Consider the following 24,883-nt stretch of genomic DNA (forward strand, 5'->3'; position numbering starts at 1 on the left):
AGATTTTCAGTACAAATCGGCAATTTCATACTTTAACCCCTATTATATATGCTCCCAGCCCGGGAGTTAAGGCTCACCATAAAAATTGTAATAAAATCAATTGGTAAATTATTAAAATAAGCTCAAAGTTTAAATAAGCAAGTTCAAGGGTAAATTAAATACAAAATTTTAGTATAAAATAAGGTAATTAAATAGGTTTATTTACACATGTACATAACGATAATAAAAGCACAACACAATCAATCAAACGTTCAAATCAGACTTTTATGAATTTAGTTCTTATGGTGGCTATGAATCTCCACATGTTGTCCTGGGGCAGAATGTTTCACCACTGCATTAAATCTGTGAATAATATACATTTGTTATGAAATGTTTAGGATTCATGTACATTTTTGAATTACGACGAAAATCTCATAACCCATTATTATGAGCAATAACTATAGATGATATACTCGGAATACCGTTTTTAATACCTTGTCTATCCAACAGATACAATTAATTATTTCCCATCATTGCTATAACAGCATTATCGAAACTAAAGTCTTTTAAATAAGATTTTTTTTGCAAATAAAAACTGCGAAGTTTTTATAAAATAACAACGTATTATAGGAATGAAACTATTTTTCCGGATTTAAATCGCGTATATTTGTTTTTTCAAACAAACCGACGTTTCGGGCCCTTTACAGGTCCCATGGTCACGGTTGACGTCAACCGTCCGTAATACGCGATTTAAATCCGGAAAAATAGTTTCATTCCTATGTGTAACAATCGCGAAAACCTAAGAACTCGATAACAACGTATTATATTTTATTATTGAGATTTTTTTATGAAATAACTCCACTAGTTCGTTACGATTATTAAAACAAAAATCGATCACAAAGAAAAAATTATTCGACACGATGGTACTTGAACCCTTGACCACGCCGTACCGTAGCGCTGCTGGATACCAGCTGAGCTACACTAGGGCTAGCAAGGTAGAGCGTGATTAGCGCGAGAGCGACATAAAGCGTGAGATACTGCTATTCTCGCATAGAGGTCGCGCTTTATGTGCTCTCGCGCAAGACACGCCTTATCGTGCTAGCCTTACAGGTGAAGTTATCGAGTCGACGAAAGTGTCCTATGTGTTTTTGTCATATATCTTTGTACTTTGTTTCTTGGTGTTTTGGCTTTCAACGCCGTAAGTTGACATCTAGTGAGAGATTCTAGTGTATCATAATTATTAGGTCCGAAAATATTAATAAAAATTGAAATATCATTTACCCGTTATGTTTATCGGAGCTGTATTCGACAGTACGGATGGAGCCGTCGGCTTCATGAAGACTGTAAACTCCTTTTACAGAGTCACCATCACGGGTCTCATGCTGGTACTTGTTATCACCAGTATGGGGATCTTCTACTTTGTATTCATACTGGTACTTAGGGTGTGCCTGAAATGGAAATAGCCTCATTTTGCCTCATCAAGAATTCATTATATAACATAATCTGTTTACAGTATGTCTATTCCGCTAGCTATAGAGATGATCTCACTCATGATTAAGCAGAACGTTGTGAATCGAATAAATGAATATAGAAAGTTGCGGTAAATCAGGAGTCGGATGTCCGTACACGTAATTTATTTATTTAGATTGACTTACGTAATAATCGACGGGTTCTTCATGGTGATGGGATTTGTGGGCATTGCTCTCGACCTGGTGTTGGGAAGGAGCATGGTGCAGTTGATTAGCATGGTGCAAATGAACTCCATGGTGCACATGACCTTCATGTGCCCCATGGTGGAGCTGGGCCTCCTGTGCTCCATGGTGAAGCTGAATCTCTTGCGCGCCGTGGTGCAGTTGAGCCTCCTGCGCTCCATGGTACAACTGAGCCTCCTGAGCTCCATGTTGTAACTGAGGTCCATGGTGGAAAGCTACAAGTTGATGATTGTACTGGACTTCATGACCCTGAGAATGATGTTGGGGAACAGGAACATTTTGGGTCTGGTGATGAACAGGAGCATGATGTCTCTGCTCTTCATGCTGAGCTTGCACGTATTGGTAAACAGGAGCGTACTCTTCTTCAGATTTTGGAGAGTTTTCGCTAGTTTGAGCATAATGGACAATGCTTTGAGATGGCTGTCCACGATTATGGCCCTGTTCTTGGTCTTCAGCAGACTCACTATACTGAGTTTCATGAATAGGTGCAGGATCATGCTGCAGAACAATATGTCTGTGATGACTATATTCATGAGGCTGCTCATGCTGAACCACTGACTTCAGGGTATAAGTGTGTTCCTGGCAATTGAACGCTGCCAAGACGGCGGCAAAAACTAGTATCTGAAATTAAATTTAATTGTTAATGGAATTTTTTGGGATCTGCAGGTGGTATATTTTCCTTCACTACTAATTCAATGTATCGATGTTTGTGTGTTCTTTGGTGAAACGGTACAAAGTACTACTTATTTAGATTTCGGATGCGCACTTTGGTATACATTTTCGCCTTCCGTGTATCTCGTTTGACTTCCGCGGTGCAACTGGTGTATCGGCATAGGTTATTAGCTCAATATATACCGGAGACGTTACGAGAGAGAATTGAATCATGTTCGCAACACGCAGCGCTGTCTTTGTATGACGTAATTTACGTAACCAATGTGAAGGTTGTTAGTCCGCTTAACTGATGCACTATAAAACTGTGGGTTCTTTAATTAACAGGTATCAGGGTAGTTAGTAATATATTTTATTTCCCTTTAAAAGGCAGACAACGTTGATGCAATTTAGAATAAATCTAATTCAGTTTATATGTAGCGATACCGACAATCATTTACTGCAAGTCTCGTTTAGTCAACGTCACTTCTGAAGAGGCAACTAGAATAAAATATTTTTTTTATAGTTCAAGACGCATATACTTTAATCGTATCAGTATTCGAATAGTAATAAAGTTTTTATGTAGATTTGTAGATTATTTGGTACAGAATTGAAAGTAAATTTAAACGAACAAAGTTAGGCAATTGGGCAACCCTCTGTCAGACGAATCAGTAATGCAATGACGTGTCATAACTATTGAGAACGCTGCCCTGAACGGTCATAATCTTGTCACCTTTTCCATCAAAACATGGAAAGATACTAAATATATGAAGAGGCTGTATGGTAGAACCTTTGCCTACTCAAATAAATGGGTGAATATTTATAAAAAACAGGTTTTTTTTACAATCAAGCCGTATGATAACCTCGGTGCTTTTAATTAGTCGAGTAGGGTAAATTTGGATATGAATTTTCCTAAATTAGTTCTGGTCTAGATGTGCTGGGTAGCATCCTGGAGTAAATTTCGGCGATATCATGACAAATACGATATGATAACGATAATGGAAATGAAGCTAAAAAATGTTTTGTTAGCACGATAATGCCAATAATGGTGTAGCAGATTCGTGATACGAGATATGATGTATTTAATTGAAATTACCGCATTATATTTCCTTGTTTCCAACTAGTTCAATTGAGTAGACCTATTATTTTATTTTCACCGTACCACTAAAATATTTTGGTTGATTTCACTATAAGTAATTGTTTTAGCTACAATACGTTTAGTAGCAGTAGAGCTCCTTGCGAAAGAGTACGTCCAAGGTAGTACTGCCACCTTACCTATTTCTGCCGCCAAGCAGTAATGTCAGCATTACTGTGTTCCGGTTTTGAACGGTAAGGGTGCTGGTGAAATTACAGGTACATGGGACTTGTCAACTTATGTCTCAATGACGGGCGCAGTGCCCCTCAGAGCTTTGCAATTTAAAGCTCTGAGTGGCACTGTAATTGTTATGGACAGCCGTGTAGCTTATCCATCAGGCACACGACTTGTGTTCGTCTCGTCACTTATTATTATAAAAAAAAGTTATCGTGCTGTCTATCGTCTAAAATAACAACACTAGCAGGATTAATCTGCGGCAAATAGTTATAATTATGTACGACGTCGATGTATAAAAAATAAAAATGGGCAATGAATACGAACCATCTTAATTTTCTCTTTATTGAACGAATGAAAAATGAGACTAGTAAATATTTAGGTTTTACCATATTTATTCAATTTCCTCAGATGATTCTCTTTATTAGACAATACGTTGAAATGTACAGTTAAGGTGTAATAAAAGCTTAAATACTAGAAACTAAAATTAGGATTAATTGGAAATGAAACTATTTTTTCGGATAAACTTAAGCACTCGACATGTATCGAGGTAAAATGAAGCAATTTTTTTAACAAATTATTAACGTTAGACTTTTCTCTTACTACTAAAATTGTTTTCAAGGTATTTACGTGTTTATTTTTGTTAATATAACAATTACTTAAGTACAATCTCTACTAGGTATATGCATAATACACTAATTGTAAAATAATAGCTATATAGTTTTCTTGACTTTAAAACACAACAATTATTATGAATGATCATTACATTGCGTGGTTTGTTTTTCAAACTTTGTAAGTGACACAAATTAATTGTCCTTGAATGTAATGTATAACGAATGCAATGCAAACATGTACTAATCTTAGTTCTAGATATAACTCAAAAAGACTTGCCCAATGCATTGCTCAATAAATTCTTTTTTTGTGATACTTTATTTTTATGATATATATATAAGTGACAAGAGGAACAAGTCATAAGCCTGGCGGTAAGCGACACATAAGTCCATAACAATTCCAGTGTCACTCAGTGCTTTAAATTACAACGATTTAAGGGACACTGTCATTGTGCCCGTCACCCTGAGACATAAGTGGACAAGTCCCATGTATCAATAATTTCACCAATTCTAATTCCCTATCAATAATTATGTTCAATACAACACGCTATTGTACGTATGGTAACAAATAACTGAAAGAAAAAATGTAGTTTCTTATTATCTGTACAAGATCAGCAGATGAAATAAGGCTGACCTTTTTGCAACAACCTGTGGAGCTGTTAAATAACAGTGCTTACGTCATTAATATTTTTTGTTATTTTATATTTTATCAATTGTTAGATAGAAAGATAACTAAACAAGAATACATCTAAAAGCCGATTTACAAAACATTATAATGGACCTTGATGCGCTTTAGCAGTCTTCTGTGAAAAAGTTCCAGGTTCGATTTAAATTGATTCTGTGTTTTAATTTCCAAACTCTACATACCTATAATTTAATTCTTTAATGTGATTTTTCAATTTTAATTATTTTATTATTAAAAGTCAAAGACGTCAAAAAATCGATTATTCCATAGATAAAATAAATTTACACTTGAAAATGATATATATTTTTACGGCCATATAAAATATTTCAGTAAATGTACTGTGATACCACAGTCAGTCCCCTTAAACTTTTCTCTGTGAGAAACCTGAAAACCTAAATGGTACATCGAACGAATCGCTCGTTTTTGCAATACAAATATGGTTTGAATATCTGCCGCTCTACCCTACGTGAGAATCCCGTAGGACATTATACAATGGAAGTAACTAAAGTAAACTAGTCTAGCAGTACTAACATCGGTAAGGTCACGTATTCTGCGGACTGCGTATGCAGCGGAACTTAATCTGCTGGCCAGGGAAGATATATGTGGAAACCATTGAAGTTTACTATCTAAGGTCGCTCCCAAGAAGACTGTTTTATTAACAAGGTCTAACTAAAACTTTCTATGTTAGAGATGATACCGATGTGCTGTGAAGTTCGCATGTTCTTCCATTAGTAATCTCTTTCTTTTATTTGAAGCTAGCTGAACGTAATTTGTGTTTAGTCTTATCCCCGTTCACATCTTCAAATTCCATTAGGTGAGATTTTGAACTAACACATTTACTTTCTTACATATCAATTATTACAAGATTTTGTTATTTTACTATTGTTTGTTGACATGTTTCAATTGTATTATAATTTCAAATGTCACAACATTAATTATGATTACGTAAAGAGCTTTATCAGATAATTGAGTTTTGTATGGAGTGCTAAAGAATCGTTTTCAAATTGGGTACAAGTTATAAATTTTCACTTATATTTATTTTTATAACCTGTATAATTATGAGATGGAAACAATAGAGAAGATAGAAGAAATATCCCTCTAATCAAGCATTAATAACGGTTTTAGGAATAATATTGGGTTGCACAAAAACTGCAGCATTACGCATTACGACTTCTATTTAAATCTCTAGCTATATAAAATGCCGACCTCGGTGGCCCAACGGTTTATACTGTGGGCACTGGATGAGGAGGTTTCGGGTTCGATTCCCGGAAGAACCAAATTGGGAAATGAACTTTTCTAAATTGGTTCTGAGCTGGGTTTTCTGGAAAGTGCCTCAGCGTAAATTCCGTGCTCTGGTACTCATAGTACAGGGAATTACCGAGTTTGAAATCGAGCAATTGGTGGGGTTGTGTGGCACATTGTCAGTACACAGAACTCATGGAATTAAATATTTTTGGCGAATAAATAAATAATCATATTAATAAGTACATTTGGAAAACCGATCGCGAATTTGTAGTGGGTTACTAGTTAAATGCGTTTCCATGCAAATGACTTAAAAAACTGATTAGAAATATTTAAATTACACTCAGTATCATGGATTTTGTTTTGATCTAGTTTAGAAAGTACAATGGACAAGAGAGTAAAAATCCAAAAAGAAACTCAATGTAAAGCGTTAAACGTATACAAAGGTCATTGATCGGATTTATGCATTTCAAAAGGCTATTTTTAAATACGTAACAGACGATTTTACAAATGTGATAATCTTATTTAAGATAGTCGTTTTTAATCAATCTTACGATATCAAAAGTAATTTGCTTGTCTATCGAAATAAAAGTATTTTTAATTTATTTTGTACAAAAAATATTAAAGTCAATCTTTTGCTATTAGGATGCTGACAAATTTTTCACGAAATTATTAATAATATTAATAATAAAATTCAAAATTAATATTTTAGGCCTTGGGAGAGACGAGAGTCTAAAATAGATATCATTAATAATAAAAGGTTTTAAGGACACAATGCTTAGCTTGTTATCGCTGGAATTTCCCAACGATGAGTGTGAAGCTGCATCCAGCGGCGTAGCATTGGGAAGTGCCACCAATCAGCGAACACCATTAAGAGTCGGTTGTGCTGGCGAGGACACGAGTGAGCGCGGAGGCGCACCGTTTCCTCATTATAGCGTCAAAGTCATCCGTGCGCGCCTCCGCAAACATCCCTGACGCGTTACAGCGCCACAGCAGCCCCAGCAGAAATCTGAAGGCCTTATTATACTGGACACTCCGCTAAGTATACTTGACCCATAGGTTGCATATATAAAAGGATATGCTGTAAGCTTTGAAATACATCGTGCGAACCTACGGACCAACTTATTGCTAATGACAGCCTGCGACCTACGATCCCTCTCAATGTCACAAGTATCTTTTAAGTTCTTAGTGACCCAGTAGCCCAAATATTTAAATTTCGTCGCGCTGCACTGTGATTTATTTTATATATATATTCTTTTATATATTCTTATATTGTATATAACTATATTATATTCTTAAATATACTGCCTGCGTGGTCGAAAGGTTACCATGCTAGACTGCATTGCATACATTTATTTCTCTCGTGAGTTTGGGTGTAATTTGTGGTTGTCTACGTACGTGTGTGTCCATGACACCAGCGATACACGGTTTCCTTAGTGCGGGGCTATGAGTGTGTGCGTTGTTTGTTGTTTAGCGTACTAAAAATACCGACCTCAAAGTTCGTGGAATATGCTAAGTTTTATTGAAATCGATCACCGGAAATAGCGCTAAACTTAGAGGTGGAATAATTTCTTTAAATTTAAATGCGAGTAATAACGAGGTACCTCTTTTCAATAAAAAAAGAATCATCATAATAGGTTCACAAATACAGGAGTACACACATACAAAAAATACAGTCGAATTCAGAACCTCCTCCTTTTTTGAAGTCGTTTAAAAAGTAAACATTACAAGACCAAATGAAATACCATCGTTAAAAGCCCAATTTATATTCTGTAGACTCTACTGGAACGTGACCTCAACGTGACGTCAAAGTTAGTAATACTTTTTTGCTACCTGATGGACTATTTAGCAAAAATATGATACGCACTGTGTCTCTTCGAGCCGTGAACCAGTTTTTTACGCTAAAACCTTATAGATGTTTTTTATGTAACCAAGATTCTCTTATCGTTTGGAATGCAATGCTACCGTTACACTTTCGGTTAAATAGCGTTTTTTGTAAAGTGTTTTTTAATACACCTTCATGGATACTGCTCTAAATGTAGGATAAAGAAACGAAAGTAGGTTACGAATAGGTTAAAGACACGAAAGTAGGTTTGTTATATTTATACTAAAATTACAAAACGGGGATAAACGTGTCGAAACAATTTATTTTATCAAAAGGCACGGTCGAAATTCAAAACTAGTATTACCGAGATTAGAAATGGATAGAGAAAGCCCGCTTCATAGACGTATATTAATTTATAATAAAATAGCAGACTCCTTACCTAATGAAAAAAGCAAAATAAGAACAAATTCAAAAACAAATTCAAGTCTCTCTTGGTAAATGGGTGCTACTATAGTTTGAGAAGAGTTCACGTCCCGTCCTGTTCCCGTCGCGTATAATTGAATACTATGTTTTTGTATCTAACGATAACAATACATCTCATCTTACCAATTTCTGCTGCCAAGTAGTAATGTCAACATTACTGTGATCCGGTTTTGAAATTACTGCACTAGTTTACTATAATTATTAATACGAAGATCGAACACTTAGAAAAAAATTCCTTCAATCTGGCCGGCAGAAGCTATGCCAACTAAGCCACGGAACGAATCAGCGGACCTCACGAATTCCTCTATGTGCTTGTTGTCGGATCTTTGTATCTGGTTTTTAACGACTTTTTAGCCGTAGTGAGAAACCTGTGATAGTATTCGTCACCCAGTAGGTGTAAAGGGTGCCTACCCTTTACACCTACTAGCCCTGTCTAGGGATGTCGCTATACACTAGTATAATAAAGTCACATGTGATCATACGACAAGAGCTTTTATCACATAAAAGTAATGTAAAGTAGTAAACCCACCAACAATATGAAAATCAAAAAAAGAATATTGTTCTTATTGTGAACAAATTTGGTTAGTATACGTAACGTAATTGTGTAAAATTATATAACTCTCCTATTTATGTCTAAAAAGTAATAGACTAATTTAGTCCATAGAGTCTTTTAACCTCTCTTCTGCAAATTTGTTATTTTAATGTGGCCTTATTACACAAAGGGTGCGCATTCTAAAAGCATATAGTCCTAAATTACCCGAATATAGTGCCATTCACAACCTTAAGAACAAATGCTAATTGATCCAGATTTCTAAAACTGAACTAACGATTAAACTAATTACACTAACAACTAGAAACTTAGTAATAAAATTTACAATGCCGTTAGTTGTTATCGGGATCCAGTTCCAGTTACTGCATCAGAGTTTACCGTTTATGTTTACATTACCAATCCATCAGAATCACGTCATTGTACAAAACTATTTTTGAGTCCAGACTTCCGAGTAACTTCAGTTTTGCTGAAACAGACGAATAAAATTGTTGAGTAACTAAACCAGGAAACGTCACGTCAAATACCAGTCTTATATTGTAACACATAAGGTTAACATTTACAAATCGAATTATTACTTTAATGATTGGAGTATTTCACAAATCAGGTCGACTAAATTGATTTGCTAAAAACAGTTTCTGAGTTTTTAAGACATTCTGATACCGTATTGAAGAACTAATACAGCTCTTATACTTTAGAAAATAGAACTGAATATATGCGTGTATACGATACAAAGCCTCCGTGGCTGAACGATTACCGTGCTGAACTGCCATTGCAGAGGACCCACGTTCGATTCCCGGGCCGGGACAGATATTTGTATGTCCTACACTTATTTCTCTCGTGAGTTTAGGTGTAATTTGTGGTTTTCTTTGTGTGTATTCATGGCACCCGCGACATAGGGTTTCCCTAGTGAGGGGCTATGTTAAATGTGTGCGTTATTATTATTATCAAAGCTCAGAAGCGGCCAAATTGAAGTGTGGGACTGAGCTGGTCACGTCTGCTGCATGCCGAGCGAGTTATGGGTCGGGATAACCACAGAGTGGAGACCTCAACACTCGAAAACGGAGACGCGGTAGATAAGGACGGATGGCGGGATGACTAGGACTCCTTTTTAAAAGACTGGCCTGATGTTGCTCAAGATCGAGAGCAATTGGAAAACAGGGTGAGGCCTTTGCCCAGCGGAGGGACAAAATATAAAAATAAAATATGACAGAATAATACATAGCATGTGAATAGTTTTGCGTACTTCTTCTTCTTATCTTGTCGATTTTGCCATATCGTGGTGAAAGGACCAGACGTACAGTAAACGAATGGCATGTCGTGTGGGGAGGCTACTACCATGCATCCCAAGTGTATAACAAGTAATAGTTTTACCATGTGGTTATATACTCCAGCTAGCACATACTTAGCTCTGAGGTAGGTATCATGTAAAACATCGTAACCATCACAGGAGGACGACATTTATCACATGCTTTGATTGCTATATTTTAAGGTAAAATATAGCAATTAAAGCTCTCTAGTAATCAGACCGAGCACAGGAAACGACCATCGTTGAAACAAGGAACTTTCGTTCTACGACTAAAACATATTCACAACAATTTGTTTTACTTCTCACAAAAAATGTTAAAAAACTGACGTAGATTTGTTGGTGATTGTGTTGTTTGTAGAAGTTTTGAAAACGCGTCTAATGATGGTACTTCACATGGCTATCACAATGTGTAGATAATACGTTTGACAAAGTATTTACCTTATTTGCCTATTCGACAAATACACCAAACTCGCGTTACTGTGCGCTGGTCGGTTTCTCGACCCACATCAAAGGAGCAAAATACGCAAATAAACCGTCCACACTATGATCATATTCCTTATTTTAACTTCTTATTTGGCTTCATAAGTAGACGTTCATATTTGTCAGTGTTTGCATGTTTGTCCGTAGATAGGTCAAATATTTTTCCACGTACATCAAACATCCAATAGCGAATACAAGTAGCCATTTAAAGTGCCGCCATGACCTCCATAGATGACCAACATACTGTCTGATCACAAAAACCGACCGCCTAAACCGACTAACGTTCAAAATTATTGAAATTTTCATTTTATACATACGATGAAGTAGTTATGACCTAATCGGTAACTCGACAGTGCCAGGCTTATTATATTGCACAGAAGGATCGCATAAATGTCATGCTAGGAAGTTTGAGAGGTGTAATTAGAAATAGTGCTATGTAAATAATACTATTTGTAACTAACTGACAACAATATTTACTACACACTACTACACATTATCAATTAAGTAGCCAGAAACATTTTTTTACGAAATTATTGCATTCATTCCGTACTAGCCCGTAAACAATTTGAACTTATAGTTTGGAGAGAAATCTATATTGCCTTGGTTGACATTATAACAATAACAAAGGCTTGTTATTGATATAAAAGACCCTACTTGTCGGTGGTTGGTATCAGTGTTGTGCTGAGCTTTGAGTTATTAACATTGCAATTAATAAATTATACAATATGATCTCTAAGGTAAACAATCATTCTTAACACAGTGTCAAAGTGTTTATTTAGTTACAAATAGAATAACCCTATCGACCTACTCACGTCATAAAAAGCCCTAAGGCTAATTTCTATCTAATTTTAGAATGCAGTTTCTTCGACTTTTGTCGAATTTGTCCAGCAGTTCTCTGAAATTTCAAGGAAATAATTTACGGCATTGAAGTGAAAGACATTAATACTACATAGCAAATTTTTTTATTGCTTTTATGTAATTTATAATCAACAAATAAATTGGTTCAAATTCCAGGTCCTGTGCCTAGCCGCCTTGGTTGCAGCTGTGGCCGCCTACCCTCACGGCCATGCTTACTCCTCTCAACATATCAACCGCCATGATGGACCTTCACATGTCATTCATGGCCATGACGGACACGGACATGATTATTACGTAAGTTAAATGCGATGAAAATAATGATTACGATCTACCAATCGATAGAAAGCGAAAAACATCGAAATAACCTCCTGTCTACATGTTTGACAAGGATTTTTTTAAATAAAAAAATAAGTGCACAATTGACCTCCATCTCACCTGATAAAAAGTGACGATGAGGGCGACGATGGTGCATGCACACCTAAATAATGCCTATCCACTCTAGCCTTGAGAAGTTATAGCGGTCAAGGAATAAGTCTTTATATATTTATAAGTCCAAGGCAGGGGATTTCACTCCATAACCACAACATAGGTGTGGAACCCCAGCCCACATCTAGTCATCCGATGATAGAAAGGGAAAGACGGAATTAAACCATGCAATTCCATCGCATACTCTCCGTGACATATCCTGTAGAATACCGTAAACTAGGCAACTTTACAGCGGTGTTCCAGGCTTTTTTCTAATCCAGGCTTACCCCAAATACGACTTCGCGTATGAGGTACATGATCCCCATACCCACGACATTAAGTCACAAGCTGAGCACCGCGACGGTGACCACGTCAAGGGATACTACGCCCTCCACCAGCCTGATGGTTCCGTCAGACACGTCGATTACTATGGCGACAAGCATAGCGGGTAAGTCCACTTATATACAAGTACCTCTCTTTTACCAACACCATGTCCAAGTGTCTTTTATCAGTAAATCTATATTTTTGTGTCCAGTATTTGTGTTTTGTTTATGGAATTAGGATGCGATTACGTAAAGTGAAACGAAAAACAGCATGTTTCTGTGAAATTTGATCTGTATTTGTAGCCGTCTTTCTATGTGATTTACCAATATGTTTATTAAGCATTGACAACCTGAATTAATCTTAATTTTATTCTTTCAGTTTCCACGCGAATGTCAAGCACGGCACCCACCACATCGTTCCTGTACACCACGGTCATCATTACTGAACCAAATGAACTGAATAACTTATTTTTATTTCGTTAACTTTACGATCTTTGTTCCAGCGACGGAATTTTGATACATTTTGTATATACAAAAAATATAGGCAATTGAAAACAAGTCTTTTTTAAATTTTATTCTTGCTTTAGTACGCCATAAAAAATTAAATAAATAATAAATAAAGGACACACTCATAGCCCCACAATAAAGAAAACCCTGTGTCACGGGTGCCGTGGACACACACATAGAACACCACAAATTACACTCAAACTCACGAAAGACTCTGTTGCCCATGTTCGTAGTGGTGTCCCCCAAGGCTCAATACTCGGACCTTTGCTCTTTGTACTATATGTTGCTGATATCATCGGCTGCATAAAGAACTGTAAATATCATCTATATGCAGATGATCTGCAATTATACTTATCATGCAAACCAAGAGATGTTGATGCTACAGTAAACAGCATCAATGAGGACCTACAGAGAATTTGTCAGTGGTCTAAACAAAATTCACTCTCACTAAATTCAAACAAATCTAAATATCTCATATTAGGTACTAGACAACAGGTCTCAAGCATAATTTCGATGGAGCCTCAAATAACCGTTCACGGAGAGGCAATCGCTCGAGTTCACGAAGCGCGTATTCTAGGGCTCATTTTGGACTGCGAGCTACGATTTAAATCCCATATAGCAGAAGTTGCTCGTAATTGTTTTTACCGTCTAAAAATTTTATATAAGATGAGAGATTATCTCAGTACCGATTTACGATTAAAGCTGGTGGAATCGTTAGTTTTGTCCAAATTTAATTATGCAGACACAGTTTATGGTCCTCGTCTTCTAGGTAAAACTAATGATTTAATACAGAGAGTTCAAAATGCGTGCCTAAGATTTTGCTACAAAATACCACCTAGAAGTCATATATCGCCCTATTTAACTAAGGAAAAGCTTTTAAATATGTCTTCACGTCGATATCTGCATTTAGCCACTCTTCTTTTTGGTATAGTGAAACATAAAAAACCACCTTATCTATATGAACAACTAATATGGTCGTCACGATCTCGCCTTGGTCAACTATGCATCCAGCGCCATAATACCGCGGCGTTTAAGGGAAGTTTTAAGTATGCCGCAGCGAAGATCTGGAACGATCTGCCTCCTCCTGTTCGCAATACAACGTCATTATCTGGTTTTCGTAAAAGTTTAAAGGACTGGACGTTATTACAACAAATGAACGGCTACAGCTTCCGCCCTTTCTAAAATTGTTGATATTTTGCATATTTTATTTGTTTATATGGATAACTTTTAAACAGACTGATCACACTTCACTTTTATTTTATTATATAGTTTTTAATTATTATTATGTTTTTGTATTCAATTGATATTTTATTTGTATTCTCTTTTTTTTTCTTTTTGTTTAATTGTAATGTTTAATGTGTGCGTTTTTTTTTTTTTGTTTAATTGCAAAGCCGTCTACTTCCTACCAGGCTCCAGCTGAAAACCAGCGTTGTGGCTCTGCCCAACATTATGCTGAGCTGGCTAGCCTTTTCGGCTAAGATTGTATTGTTTTTATATTATTACTTTTTTGGCATGTAAATTTAACTAGTCGAATAAATGCTTCTTTCTTTCTTTCTTTCTTTCTTTCTAAAGAAATAAATGTAGGCTATTCAAATATTTTTCCCGATCCGAAAATCGAACCCGGGACCTCTGCGTCGCAGATAGTTATAAATAAATATTCAGGGGATTATTCTACTCCTGGAAGCAAATGTTTTTATTCTAATAAACTATTTTTGTATTTTTTATGAAACAACGATACAGTTATCTCGAATATATTTAAGACATAGACTAAAGCTAGAGATAATTAAATAAATATCTCAGAATTGTAGTATTTTACAAAATGTAGCATGGTAAAAAAGCCGTGGTAGTGTAATGGTTTGTCCTGCTTCAAGCGGAGTAAAAATTTTTTGCAATTTATGTAAGAAATTGATTTGAAATTTACCAAGAGCTTTTCGGTGAGGGAAAACATCGTGATGAAACTTGCAAGACGAAGAAGGTTCATAACCCTCAGAAAAAGTGTGAAGTTCCCTGTTGGGAACTTCACAGCATTCGGCCAGCGTGTCGGACTTCCGACACAGGCACGTGGCTCATACTGGCATGTGGATCTAGTCAACTTGTGTCTCAGGCCGACGGGCGCAGTGGCAGTGCCCCTCAGATCTTTACGATTTAAAGCTCTGGGTGGCACTGCAACTGTTATGGAGCGGCTATCATCTGGCGACGACTTTTCGTCCCGTCACTTGATATTATAAAAAAATACCAATTTCAATGATGTGCTTTTTTATCAAAATACTAGAAAAATTTGATCAACAAACGTTTTGTAGATATTTGAGAATTTCCCATCTGATCCCCTACAACTGATCCACCGCCAATTTTAAACACGAACTGATCCCATCTATATTTTGTAACTCCCTGCGGATCCCCTCGTTGTATGTGTAAGTAAAGTCAAGAAAGAAGAAGAGAGAGAAGAAAGAAGTTTTAAAATCATATATTCACTTATTAATCAAATGTTATAATTATCACAGACAATCAAATATTTTTGTCGATTCATCACAAGTAACAAAAAAAAGAGAAAACCTTCGCCTGAGCGGAGACATGTGCCGAGCATTGAGATAATATAGCATGTCAATCTGTAATCTTTACGTAACCCGCTTGGAAACTAGGCATCATAGTATGTACATTGTTATGTGTTTAATTAACAACAATACATCCGGCTTAAAATAAGTATTGTCTTAATCGATTATAATTATATAAATTAAAACGAGACCTCCTAAATACTGGATAATTATTAGAAGCTGAGGAAACCAAACAAATTAAAATACGATTATTTTGCAAATTGTACAACACGTTATAAGTGCATGTCTTCTGCCCGATAGACATAATAGATAAATTAACCTAAATTCATAAAACCTAAAAAAAAATTAAATCACGTAATTTCCAGCTTTCTAGAAGAAATGGATTCCATGTAATGATATAAACGAATGTGATTTTAAGTGGGGTTTTAATAATGTTGAAAGACTTTTATTGATTGTTTTAAATATCATTATCAATGATCTTTTAATAATTGTCAATTTATTGAGCATTAAATTGGCCATAGAGCTAAATAAAAAAACAAAGTCATCACGTAATTTGTGCATGAATGTACTTAAACTAAAAATTAATTCTTGTAAAAATTATTTTTACAAAACCCGCCATTTTTTTTCTACACTGGTTGCTTACACAACTTCTTAAGTTTTTGAACTCATGACGACAATTTTGAGGTAGCGGAGAAGGCGGACGGAAGAACATAATATACAATTAATGCGTTTGAGTTGCATGTTGTTTCAATGAAAAAAAAAATACTAAACATAAATGTTAATATGTAATAAATAAATATAGAGGAAACTGAACTAACATAGAATAAATGATCAAAAATATTCTCCCATTTTTCCTGCATTATGGTGAAAATAAATTTTATTAAGATTTATACTCATGAAAATTCACACTCCAAAATTGCAATGATACATATCACCGGCCTTTCAAACTCTAGTCAATGAGCTGTTGGAGCCGATTCTTTGGTTCATGATCATTTAAGCGGGGCTGTTCAACTGGAACCATAATCCGTAAATCACACTATTCTGAGGTAATTTAGCCATTAATTAGGTACTAGGTAATAGGAAATTTCGTTATTTAAAATAAAATAATAATATATGTTCGAGGAAATCCAGTGTAATAAAGGTTCAATTAGGCATGACGTTGAAATAAGGCTTAAGGAATTTTAAAGTTACTTTGATCAATGTAATATTGCTATAGCTTAATTGGGATAATGTTTGCCATCTGCACGCGAGCATTTTTGGTTTCTATTTTAATGAGGACTACACCACTGAGACTTTTTCAATCATGTGCGATTTTGTTTACTAATTACCACTTCAATTCAAGTGAAGGATTTTTTTTTATATTATTTTATTCATTGTTATTAAGTCGTGCGCCTGATGCTATGATGATGATGATGATATGCCCTTTTGAGAAAAGAATTTACGACAATGGCGTTATTACTTAGATTTTAGGTTAGTTTGTCACAACACCTCATGTTATAAAAATATCCCACCTCACACCTCACCTCATGTCATAGGTCACGCACTTCCGACTGTTTCGAATTCAACAAAAGCAACAATGATTGGTCCTGCACTACCCGCTTCTTAGCCGATTTTAAAACATTTTACTACCATAGCACGAAATTAAATTAGCATTTATTTATACTATGTCATAACACTTAAGTTATCCAATCAATTGATACCATCAAGTTATGAAAATGTGCTTAATATTTCCCGTCTGTTGAGTCATTCATTCAAACAAACAATCAAACATTCTTACCACCTCACCTCATTTAAAGTAGGACTTTGTAGCGCCTCATTTTTCAAATGAGGTACTCCTCACAAACTCATTTTAATTTCATGTCCTACCCAACTCTACAAGTAGGTGTAACACAGTCGTTTATGTCTAAGTCATACCCGAAGCAAAAATATTGTGGCAGTCAAAAATTCGACTGCATATTATTTTGCATCCAACGACAACAATTTCAGAAAAATTCCATTGATAACAGAATACCTCTGTGCTAGTCACTTGGCAAATTTTTACGTTTACACAATTACCAATATAACGCAAATAACCTATTTAAACATTACAATTGACTTTCCCCTATATATACTTTAGAGTAAACTTTAAAAAAAAATACTTGTATCAAGTTTCAAGGTCGTACAGCGCAGTGAAAAGAAGCCACAAAAACGGCGAAGACTCCATGTCTTTGACCTACTAGTTCACATAGCTACTGGAATATATGTCATCATTTACATGCCAAGGTTTTATTTTAAATAAAGACATGTTTTCTTCAAAAGATGACGCGTATTGTATTAAAGCATGTTACGTAGTAGAAATAAAATATATCCTATATCCAACCAAAATATGTAGGTGGCGCACACATAACACTTAAAATATGCTACGAAAGTATATTTCTAACGAAAGAAAGAGCCTTCTGACAAAGGTTAGCTTAATAAAGAAGAAAAATATTTGTTGTGCTAAATAGATATAAAATTATTTGGTATTTTTATTTGTAAAAACAGGTCTAAATTACTGCTTAGGTTAATATTTTGCATGCCACCGATGCAACAACAAAGTTTTTGAGAATTTTTACCAAGCAAGGACCTGAGCCATATGTGTTAGAGAACCATACCAAAATTAGTTGGTCTGCAATGAGGAGAAGCCCTTAACTACGAGTACCAAAGCAACGGAATACACTCCAGGGCACAACCCAGAACACTCAGATCAGAACCAATTCAGAAAAGTATTTTCCCATACTGGGTCCTTCCGGGAATCAAACACGGGACTTCCTCATCCAATCCTTTGGGCCACCGAGGTCAACTAAATTATCACGAAAGATACAAATAGTCACGAAAATTGCGCTTGCCCAAACTCTTCTTCTTCCAATTCTCGATTATGCTGATGTCTGCTATCTGGATTTAACCGAAGAACAGCTTAACAAGCTGGATGTCTACAAAATTTTTGCATCCGTTTCATTTATGGTCTGAAGAAATTTGATCAAGTTTCCATTTACCGCAAGGAGCTAAAGTGGTTACCCATTAGACTTCGTCGGAATGCTCATATTCATAATCTTCTTTATGGCATCTTATTCATTCCTGACATACCACCTTATCTTAACGAGCGATTTGAATTCGCCCATCAGTACAACACTCGATGTCTGCGCTCATCTTCAACTCTCCAACTTAAGATGCCCATTACATACCTCCCAGTACTACGACAAGTCCTTTGCTGTTCAGGCAATTCGTTTGTGGAACGCTTTACTTTGTCTATAAAACAAGGAAAATTTATTGAATATTTTCAAAAATAAGACAAAAGAACAGTACCAAACTTTAGTGTGACTTAACTCACTTGAACTGCTTAAGTATTTTTATGTTTCAAAATTATGTTTTAGAAATTTTATTTTTATAGGTGTAGGAACATATGATACTTTACGATGTTCATATTATATGTATTGGGTTTATTATTAATAAATATATGTATATTTGTATTTATTTATCGTTTATCTATCTATTGATTATTAATTCTTCACACACTCCCATCTTTTTCCTGTGAGTTACAGAATTACTTCCATCCAAAGGTTGTCTGGCAGAAATCGCTTAAAGCGATAAGACCGCCCATTGTATTGCCGATTATTTTTAATTTAATTGTATTTGATTTATTTCTATTTCTTGGTGTGCAATAAGTAATCTTTGTATTTTGTATTTGCACTATTGCCTATCGCGTAATGTAAGAAAGAGTAAATTGACACCTGTTTATGTATCTTATAAACATAGGATCCATTTCTAGTTACGGGTCTTGATGTCTACTTCGCCCAAATTCGTTAATATAGTAGGGTTTATATAGGTGTAAACCTTCATGCAAAACATTGCCCCCTTTGATATCGAAAAATATGCTCCGGTCTCATTAAATCTATGGTAGGGTTCTCTGTAGTGACCTGCCTGAGTTGATACCACCGCCTATCTGTTTCGACCGTAAAAGCAGCAGTGCTGTGTTCTGGCTTGTAGAATAAAAAACTTTAGAGCAGTCATAGATACGGAAGACTCAACATCTTAAGTCTTATGAACGGCAACGTAAGTGGAATTTTGAAAGTACATTCTTCGTATTGTAAATGTCTATAAAAAGCAGTAATCACTTTTTATAAGGACTTATCCATCTACATTTAGATGTATTAATATTTGCCTATTTTTATACCATGAAATAATTCCGATACTCATATTATTGTCTCCTTATTCACTTGAATCTAGATCAGTGCAGCAGTACTATACAACAGCTATTGTAAAGTTAATTAGGAAAGTATAATAGGTGGTTACCAATAAATCACTGATAAGAAAATGTGGCAATGTCACACCGTGTGCAAACAGGCAAACAGTTTTACGAAATTGTTGCAAACTTCATACTCCACAGGCAAACTAATCTTAACTGCCTATAATTTAGTGAAATCAATATTACCTTGGTTAAGCTTTGTTATCGATATAAAAGACGTGGAGTTTAAGAATATGTACCAGTTCGCTGCAGTACATTGTATCATTAGCACATTCGAAAAACTTAACTGAAGAACAAAATGATTTCAAAGGTAAATAATAAAAGTAAAAATGTTAATAAAACAAACGGTGCTACAGTTTTAATTTAAGAGTGGTTATAAGCATTTTACTTTTATCAATGTAGAACTTCGTACATGTGATTCTTTTTATATACTTGCTAATGAACCATAATTTTGACCCCACGTTCACCTTCTTTATCCACGTAGCTTATTCCCGGTTTACCTCGTTCTCTACCAACAAGAACTGTTAGGGCAAAAGCCTTGGATATCAGTTTTGTCCCTATTTGTAGAAACACAAAAGCAGCGGTTGGATGCGATCGCTACCTTACCTGTAACTTTACCTATTTCTGCTGCCAAACATTAATGTGAGCTTTACTGTGTTCCGATTTTAAAAGGGTAAGGGTGCTGGTGAAACTACGGGCACGTGGAACTTGTCAACTTGTTTCAGGTTGACTGGTACAGTGGGAACAGGTATCCCTTAGATCTTTGCGATTTAAAGATGTGAGTGGCATTGTAGCTGCTATGGACAAACGGGTCGCTTAACACCAGACCCATGATTTGTTTGATCTGTCACTTGGTATTATAAAAAAGAATGTAAGCGGCACTAGGCCGGGACAGTCGTGCTCACGAACAGCACGCAAGCAGCAGCAAATGCTAAACTGATATGAAGATGATGAACAATAAATATTTCCTTTATCAGTGATATCAGTAATCTTACCTTCAATTACTATGTTATTTTTATTAATCCATTCCAGGTTCTGTGCCTCGCTGCCTTGGTTGCCACCGCCGTAGCTCAATATGGGCATGGCCATGGTTACTCCTCACAGCACATCCACCGTCATGACGGACCTGCTCATCTTGTGCCCGTCCACGGACACCATGGACATCACGACCATGACTATTATGTAAATATATCAATATATATGTAGGGCATTCAGAGTGGTTAAGTACCTAATTGTACATTTGACCACTTGCCAGCCAAAATCAATCAAATCAAAATACATGGTTTCTCAGATTTGTACTTGCTTAACATTGTAAACTTACTCTAGCTATTTAAAGTAAATTTTTGCTATATTTTTACTGAATATCATGTTCTTTTTACTATTACGATATTCGTCTATTTTTTGTGAAAATACTCCACTAGTTATTATTATTGATACAAAGTTCGGAAAATACAAAGAAAAATTCTCTTAATATGACTAGACACGAACCAGCATCTGTTACGTCAACATGGCCAGCCAAATTGAGAAAATTTTTCTTTGTCTTCGTACGATCTTGCATCAATAATAATAAATATTTTTCACAAATTTATTTTTGATTTTTTTTTATTTGATTATCAGTCTCAAAACTTACACTTAGCGTAATAAGTTCTACTGTTTACACGGTCGTATCCCAAATACAATTTTGCGTATGAAGTGAAAGACCCCCAGACTCACGATATTAAGTCGCAGGCTGAGCACCGCGATAGTGATCACGCCAATTTATACTTAGCGTAATAAGTCCCATTATTTATGCAGGCGTATCCCAAATACGATTTCGCGTATGAGGTGAAAGACCCCCATACCCACGACATTAAGTCGCAGGCTGAGCATCGCGATGGGGACCACGTCAAGGGATACTACGCCCTCCACCAACCCGATGGCTCCATCAGACACGTTGACTATCATGGTGACAAGCACAGCGGGTAAGATAATCACCATCATAATATAATCATTTGAGATTTTCTTACGTTGTTTATTTACGAAGTCGGGCTCGCACATCTGTGTTTTCCGGAATTAATGTGCGAAATTTAGTTTAAAATTTACCATCAGCTTCTTAGTAAAGGAAAACATCGTGATGAAACCTGCACGTCGAAGAAGGTTCACACCCCTCGGAAAACGTGTAAAGTCCCCAACCCGCATTAGGTCAGAGTGGCGGACTATGGCCCAAACCCTCGCCTGAGAAGAAACCCACGCCCAGCAATGGAACGTATAAACGAGTTGATGATATTTATTTACCATCAGACCTAAGATAGCCGACCAGCTGTCGAAACTATCGGCATATGATGAGAAGGACCTTGGTTTCATTCCTAAAAGAATTAATTTAGGAAAAGAACTTTTCTGTTAGGTACTATTGTTACGGAAGCCAATTTCCTTACTCTGATACAAGGAATTCCGTAGTGTGAAATTTGTAATTGACATGATTTTCTGGTACAAAAAAGCGAACTCAAAGCCGTCATTCACACCAAACCTCATACATTTTTCATCGCTCCATCCGACGTGTATGTAGCAAAATGCGTTCAAATGAAGATAGGGCTTATTGACGACCCTATTATTGACGAGGAATGCCTATCTGAGAATATATTGAACGCTTTTATGGATCGTACTTAAAATAGAAGCGCACACAACTTTACTAGCCCTTGTGCTTACATTGGTTGAATAAATAATTTTCAGTATGCAAATCGTAGAATTTTGTCAGTACGTTGTTGATAGTTTTCTATGGAGAAGCAGTAGGCGGCAACTACACAGAAAACACTTGGAAATCGCTCTATGTAAAGCTCGTAGATGGTTTTTTGTGATCCATATAGCGAAGCGAAATATCCTGTACTATCATATTCTGAAATTTAATTTTACACTAAACTCTATTACTGTCCATGAACGGAATAATTGCTCTGCTCATTGAAGACTATTCGAAGGTGGAAATTTGAAATGTCGTAAAGAACATTTTGTCGTAAGAGAAAATGACCTTACGGCAAAATGTCTCTTAGGACATTTCAAATTTCCACAGTCGATATAAGGGTAATAATTTTACTACTTCCGTGACCGAACGGTACCATGCCGGACTGCCACACAGAGCTCTCAGGTTCGATTCTCGGGCCGAGAGAAAAGTTTGTATGGCCTACATTTATTTCTCTCGTGAGTTTGGGTGTAATTTGTGGTTGTCTAAATGTGTGGCCATGGCACCCGTGATATAGGTTTTCCCTAGTGCGGGCCTATGTTGAGTGTGTACGTTATTAGTATAATTTTGTCGATATATCGATTTTTGGAATGTCATAAGCGACATTTTGTAATAAGAACATTTTCCATTACGTTAAAACATTCCTTACGATATTTCAAATTTCCACTGTCGCGACGGAAACGTCCTAAGAAACATTTTGTCGTAAGGTCATTTTCCCTTCAACATTTAAAAATGACCTTATTTATATTATATTAATTATATTAATTATTGATTAATGAAAGTTATTTTTTAATACAAGAAGAATACTTTAGGCTTCTTCAGAACATTAAAAAGTTCATTATCATTACTTACTACCATCTTACTACTTACACAGCCCTTCAGTCACATAATTTAATATGAATTCTCTTTACTTACAGTTTCCACGCTGACGTGAAACACAGCGTCCACCACATTGTGCCCCATCACCATCATCATTACTAAACATCTAGAGAAATTGACTATATATTGTTATCTACTTGAACCTTTCTGTGATCTTGTCTGTTTTATTTCTGTGATGCTATTTGATACTTTTGTACTTACGCCAAATATATATTTCGAATAAATTATTTCTTTACTTTTATTTCATCACAATGATAATTATACATAATATATGAAATCGAACTTTATCGTAATTCGCGTATCCATCGAAGTAACTCTAGTTCTTTCTAAAAAAATTAATTAAAAATGAAGTGAAAACAACTTCAAGAGCAATCATCTGTCACGAATGTACTGATTTTTATTACAGTAATAAGTTTTTTATAGCTTTCTTGAGTTTTTATTTATAACATTAAGTGAAAGGACGAACAAATCATGCGCCTGATGGTAATCAACACGCCTGTCCATAACAGTTACAGTACCACTCAGAGCTTTAAATTGCAAAGATCTGAGGGGCACTACAACTGCGCCCGTCACCCTGAGACATAAGTTGACAAGTCCCATGTGCCTGTACTTTCACCAGCACCCTTACCCTTCAAAACCGGAACACAGTAATGCTCACATTACTGCTTGGCGGCAGAAATAGGTAAGGTGACAGTACTTCCCTGGACGAATTCTTTCACAAGGAGCTCTACTGCTACTAAGGTTACTTTGTAATGCATTGCATTCCAGATTAATGAATATTGAATACCAACAAATATCAGTGATTTTAATTAAATAACGGTCGGCATTGTTAAAACTAATGATATTATATGAAACTGTACAATACACAAGACAAGCCAAGACAAATGAAGACCATTATTCACATTTTTCACCCATATTTAAAAAACATGAAATTTCTTCATTTTCTTGCTCTTTTCTTACTTAATTAAGGAATTTATATATAAAAATGGCGTTCGAACTAAGAATTTAAATAAAACTAAATTAAGAATTTAATTTAATTTAATTTTTTTTTTTCGTTTGAAATCAAACATGGCTACCGCTGTATTATGTGTATTGTATTGACAATTTCACACTTTAAATCTCTAATATTAACTACAATAATCGTTATAAAGACTGGCTTTCTTAAGAAAAACGAGTTAAGGGTAAAAAGTTACAATTTGTGGAAACATTATTGATAAAATGGACACATATGGGCCGGTAAAAAATATGAAATCTCTAATTGAGTAGCAGGAATAATTTAAACTTTGGTATTCGCATTCAAAGTTAAATGTTGCTTTTTGTTAAAAAAAAAGTGTTGTTCAGATTTAGTGGTCTTTAGTATCAAACTGTATGAACATTAACTTTAAGTTAGTTTAAGCTTCTTATAATAATAGGGGTTTAAATATGAAATGGCCGATTTATTTTACTGGCCACTTTAAATTAAAATTAAACCTGTATGGTGTCCGATTTCAGA

General features: G+C 35.6%; 2 protein-coding genes across 2 annotated transcripts; one reads left to right on the forward strand and one right to left on the reverse strand.

Moving 5' to 3' along the window:
- Positions 1 to 107: 107 nt before the first annotated feature.
- On the reverse strand, positions 108 to 2,502 carry LOC113236905 (histidine-rich glycoprotein-like). The gene is made up of 4 exons (XM_026473123.1): positions 2,458 to 2,502; positions 1,635 to 2,312; positions 1,261 to 1,427; positions 108 to 342 (listed from the first exon to the last, which is right to left on the reverse strand). Exons 1-4 carry the CDS (start codon positions 2,467 to 2,469, stop codon positions 273 to 275), a joined length of 927 nt encoding a protein of 308 aa, XP_026328908.1. The 5' UTR covers positions 2,470 to 2,502; the 3' UTR covers positions 108 to 272.
- Positions 2,503 to 6,960: 4,458 nt separating this feature from the next.
- LOC113236708 (histidine-rich glycoprotein-like) lies at positions 6,961 to 23,606 on the forward strand. Its single transcript, XM_026472867.1, has 9 exons — positions 6,961 to 7,087; positions 9,820 to 9,881; positions 11,845 to 11,982; positions 12,435 to 12,601; positions 12,856 to 12,898; positions 20,525 to 20,577; positions 20,777 to 20,981; positions 21,594 to 21,760; positions 23,430 to 23,606. The coding sequence occupies exons 1-9, from the start codon at positions 6,961 to 6,963 to the stop codon at positions 23,491 to 23,493; spliced, it is 1,026 nt and encodes a 341-aa protein (XP_026328652.1). The 3' UTR covers positions 23,494 to 23,606.
- Positions 23,607 to 24,883: the final 1,277 nt, after the last annotated feature.

The sequence above is a fragment of the Hyposmocoma kahamanoa genome, unplaced genomic scaffold (genome assembly GCF_003589595.1).
Source record: "Hyposmocoma kahamanoa isolate Upper Pololo Valley unplaced genomic scaffold, ASM358959v1 92, whole genome shotgun sequence".
NCBI lineage: Eukaryota > Metazoa > Arthropoda > Insecta > Lepidoptera > Cosmopterigidae > Hyposmocoma > Hyposmocoma kahamanoa.

Coding starts and splice junctions, on each gene's coding strand:
- LOC113236708 (XM_026472867.1), top strand. CDS start 6,961: ATGCTTAGCTTGTTATCGCTGGAATTTCCCAACGATGAGTGTGAAGCT. Junction 9,882..11,844: donor GTCCTACACTTATTTCTCTC/GTGAGTTTAGGT, acceptor TTCAAATTCCAG/GTCCTGTGCCTAGCCGCCTT. Junction 20,982..21,593: donor ATCACGACCATGACTATTAT/GTAAATATATCA, acceptor TTATTTATGCAG/GCGTATCCCAAATACGATTT.
- LOC113236905 (XM_026473123.1), bottom strand. Junction 1,428..1,634: donor AAGAACCCGTCGATTATTAC/GTAAGTCAATCT, acceptor TTTCCATTTCAG/GCACACCCTAAGTACCAGTA. Junction 343..1,260: donor AGCTCCGATAAACATAACGG/GTAAATGATATT, acceptor TATTATTCACAG/ATTTAATGCAGTGGTGAAAC.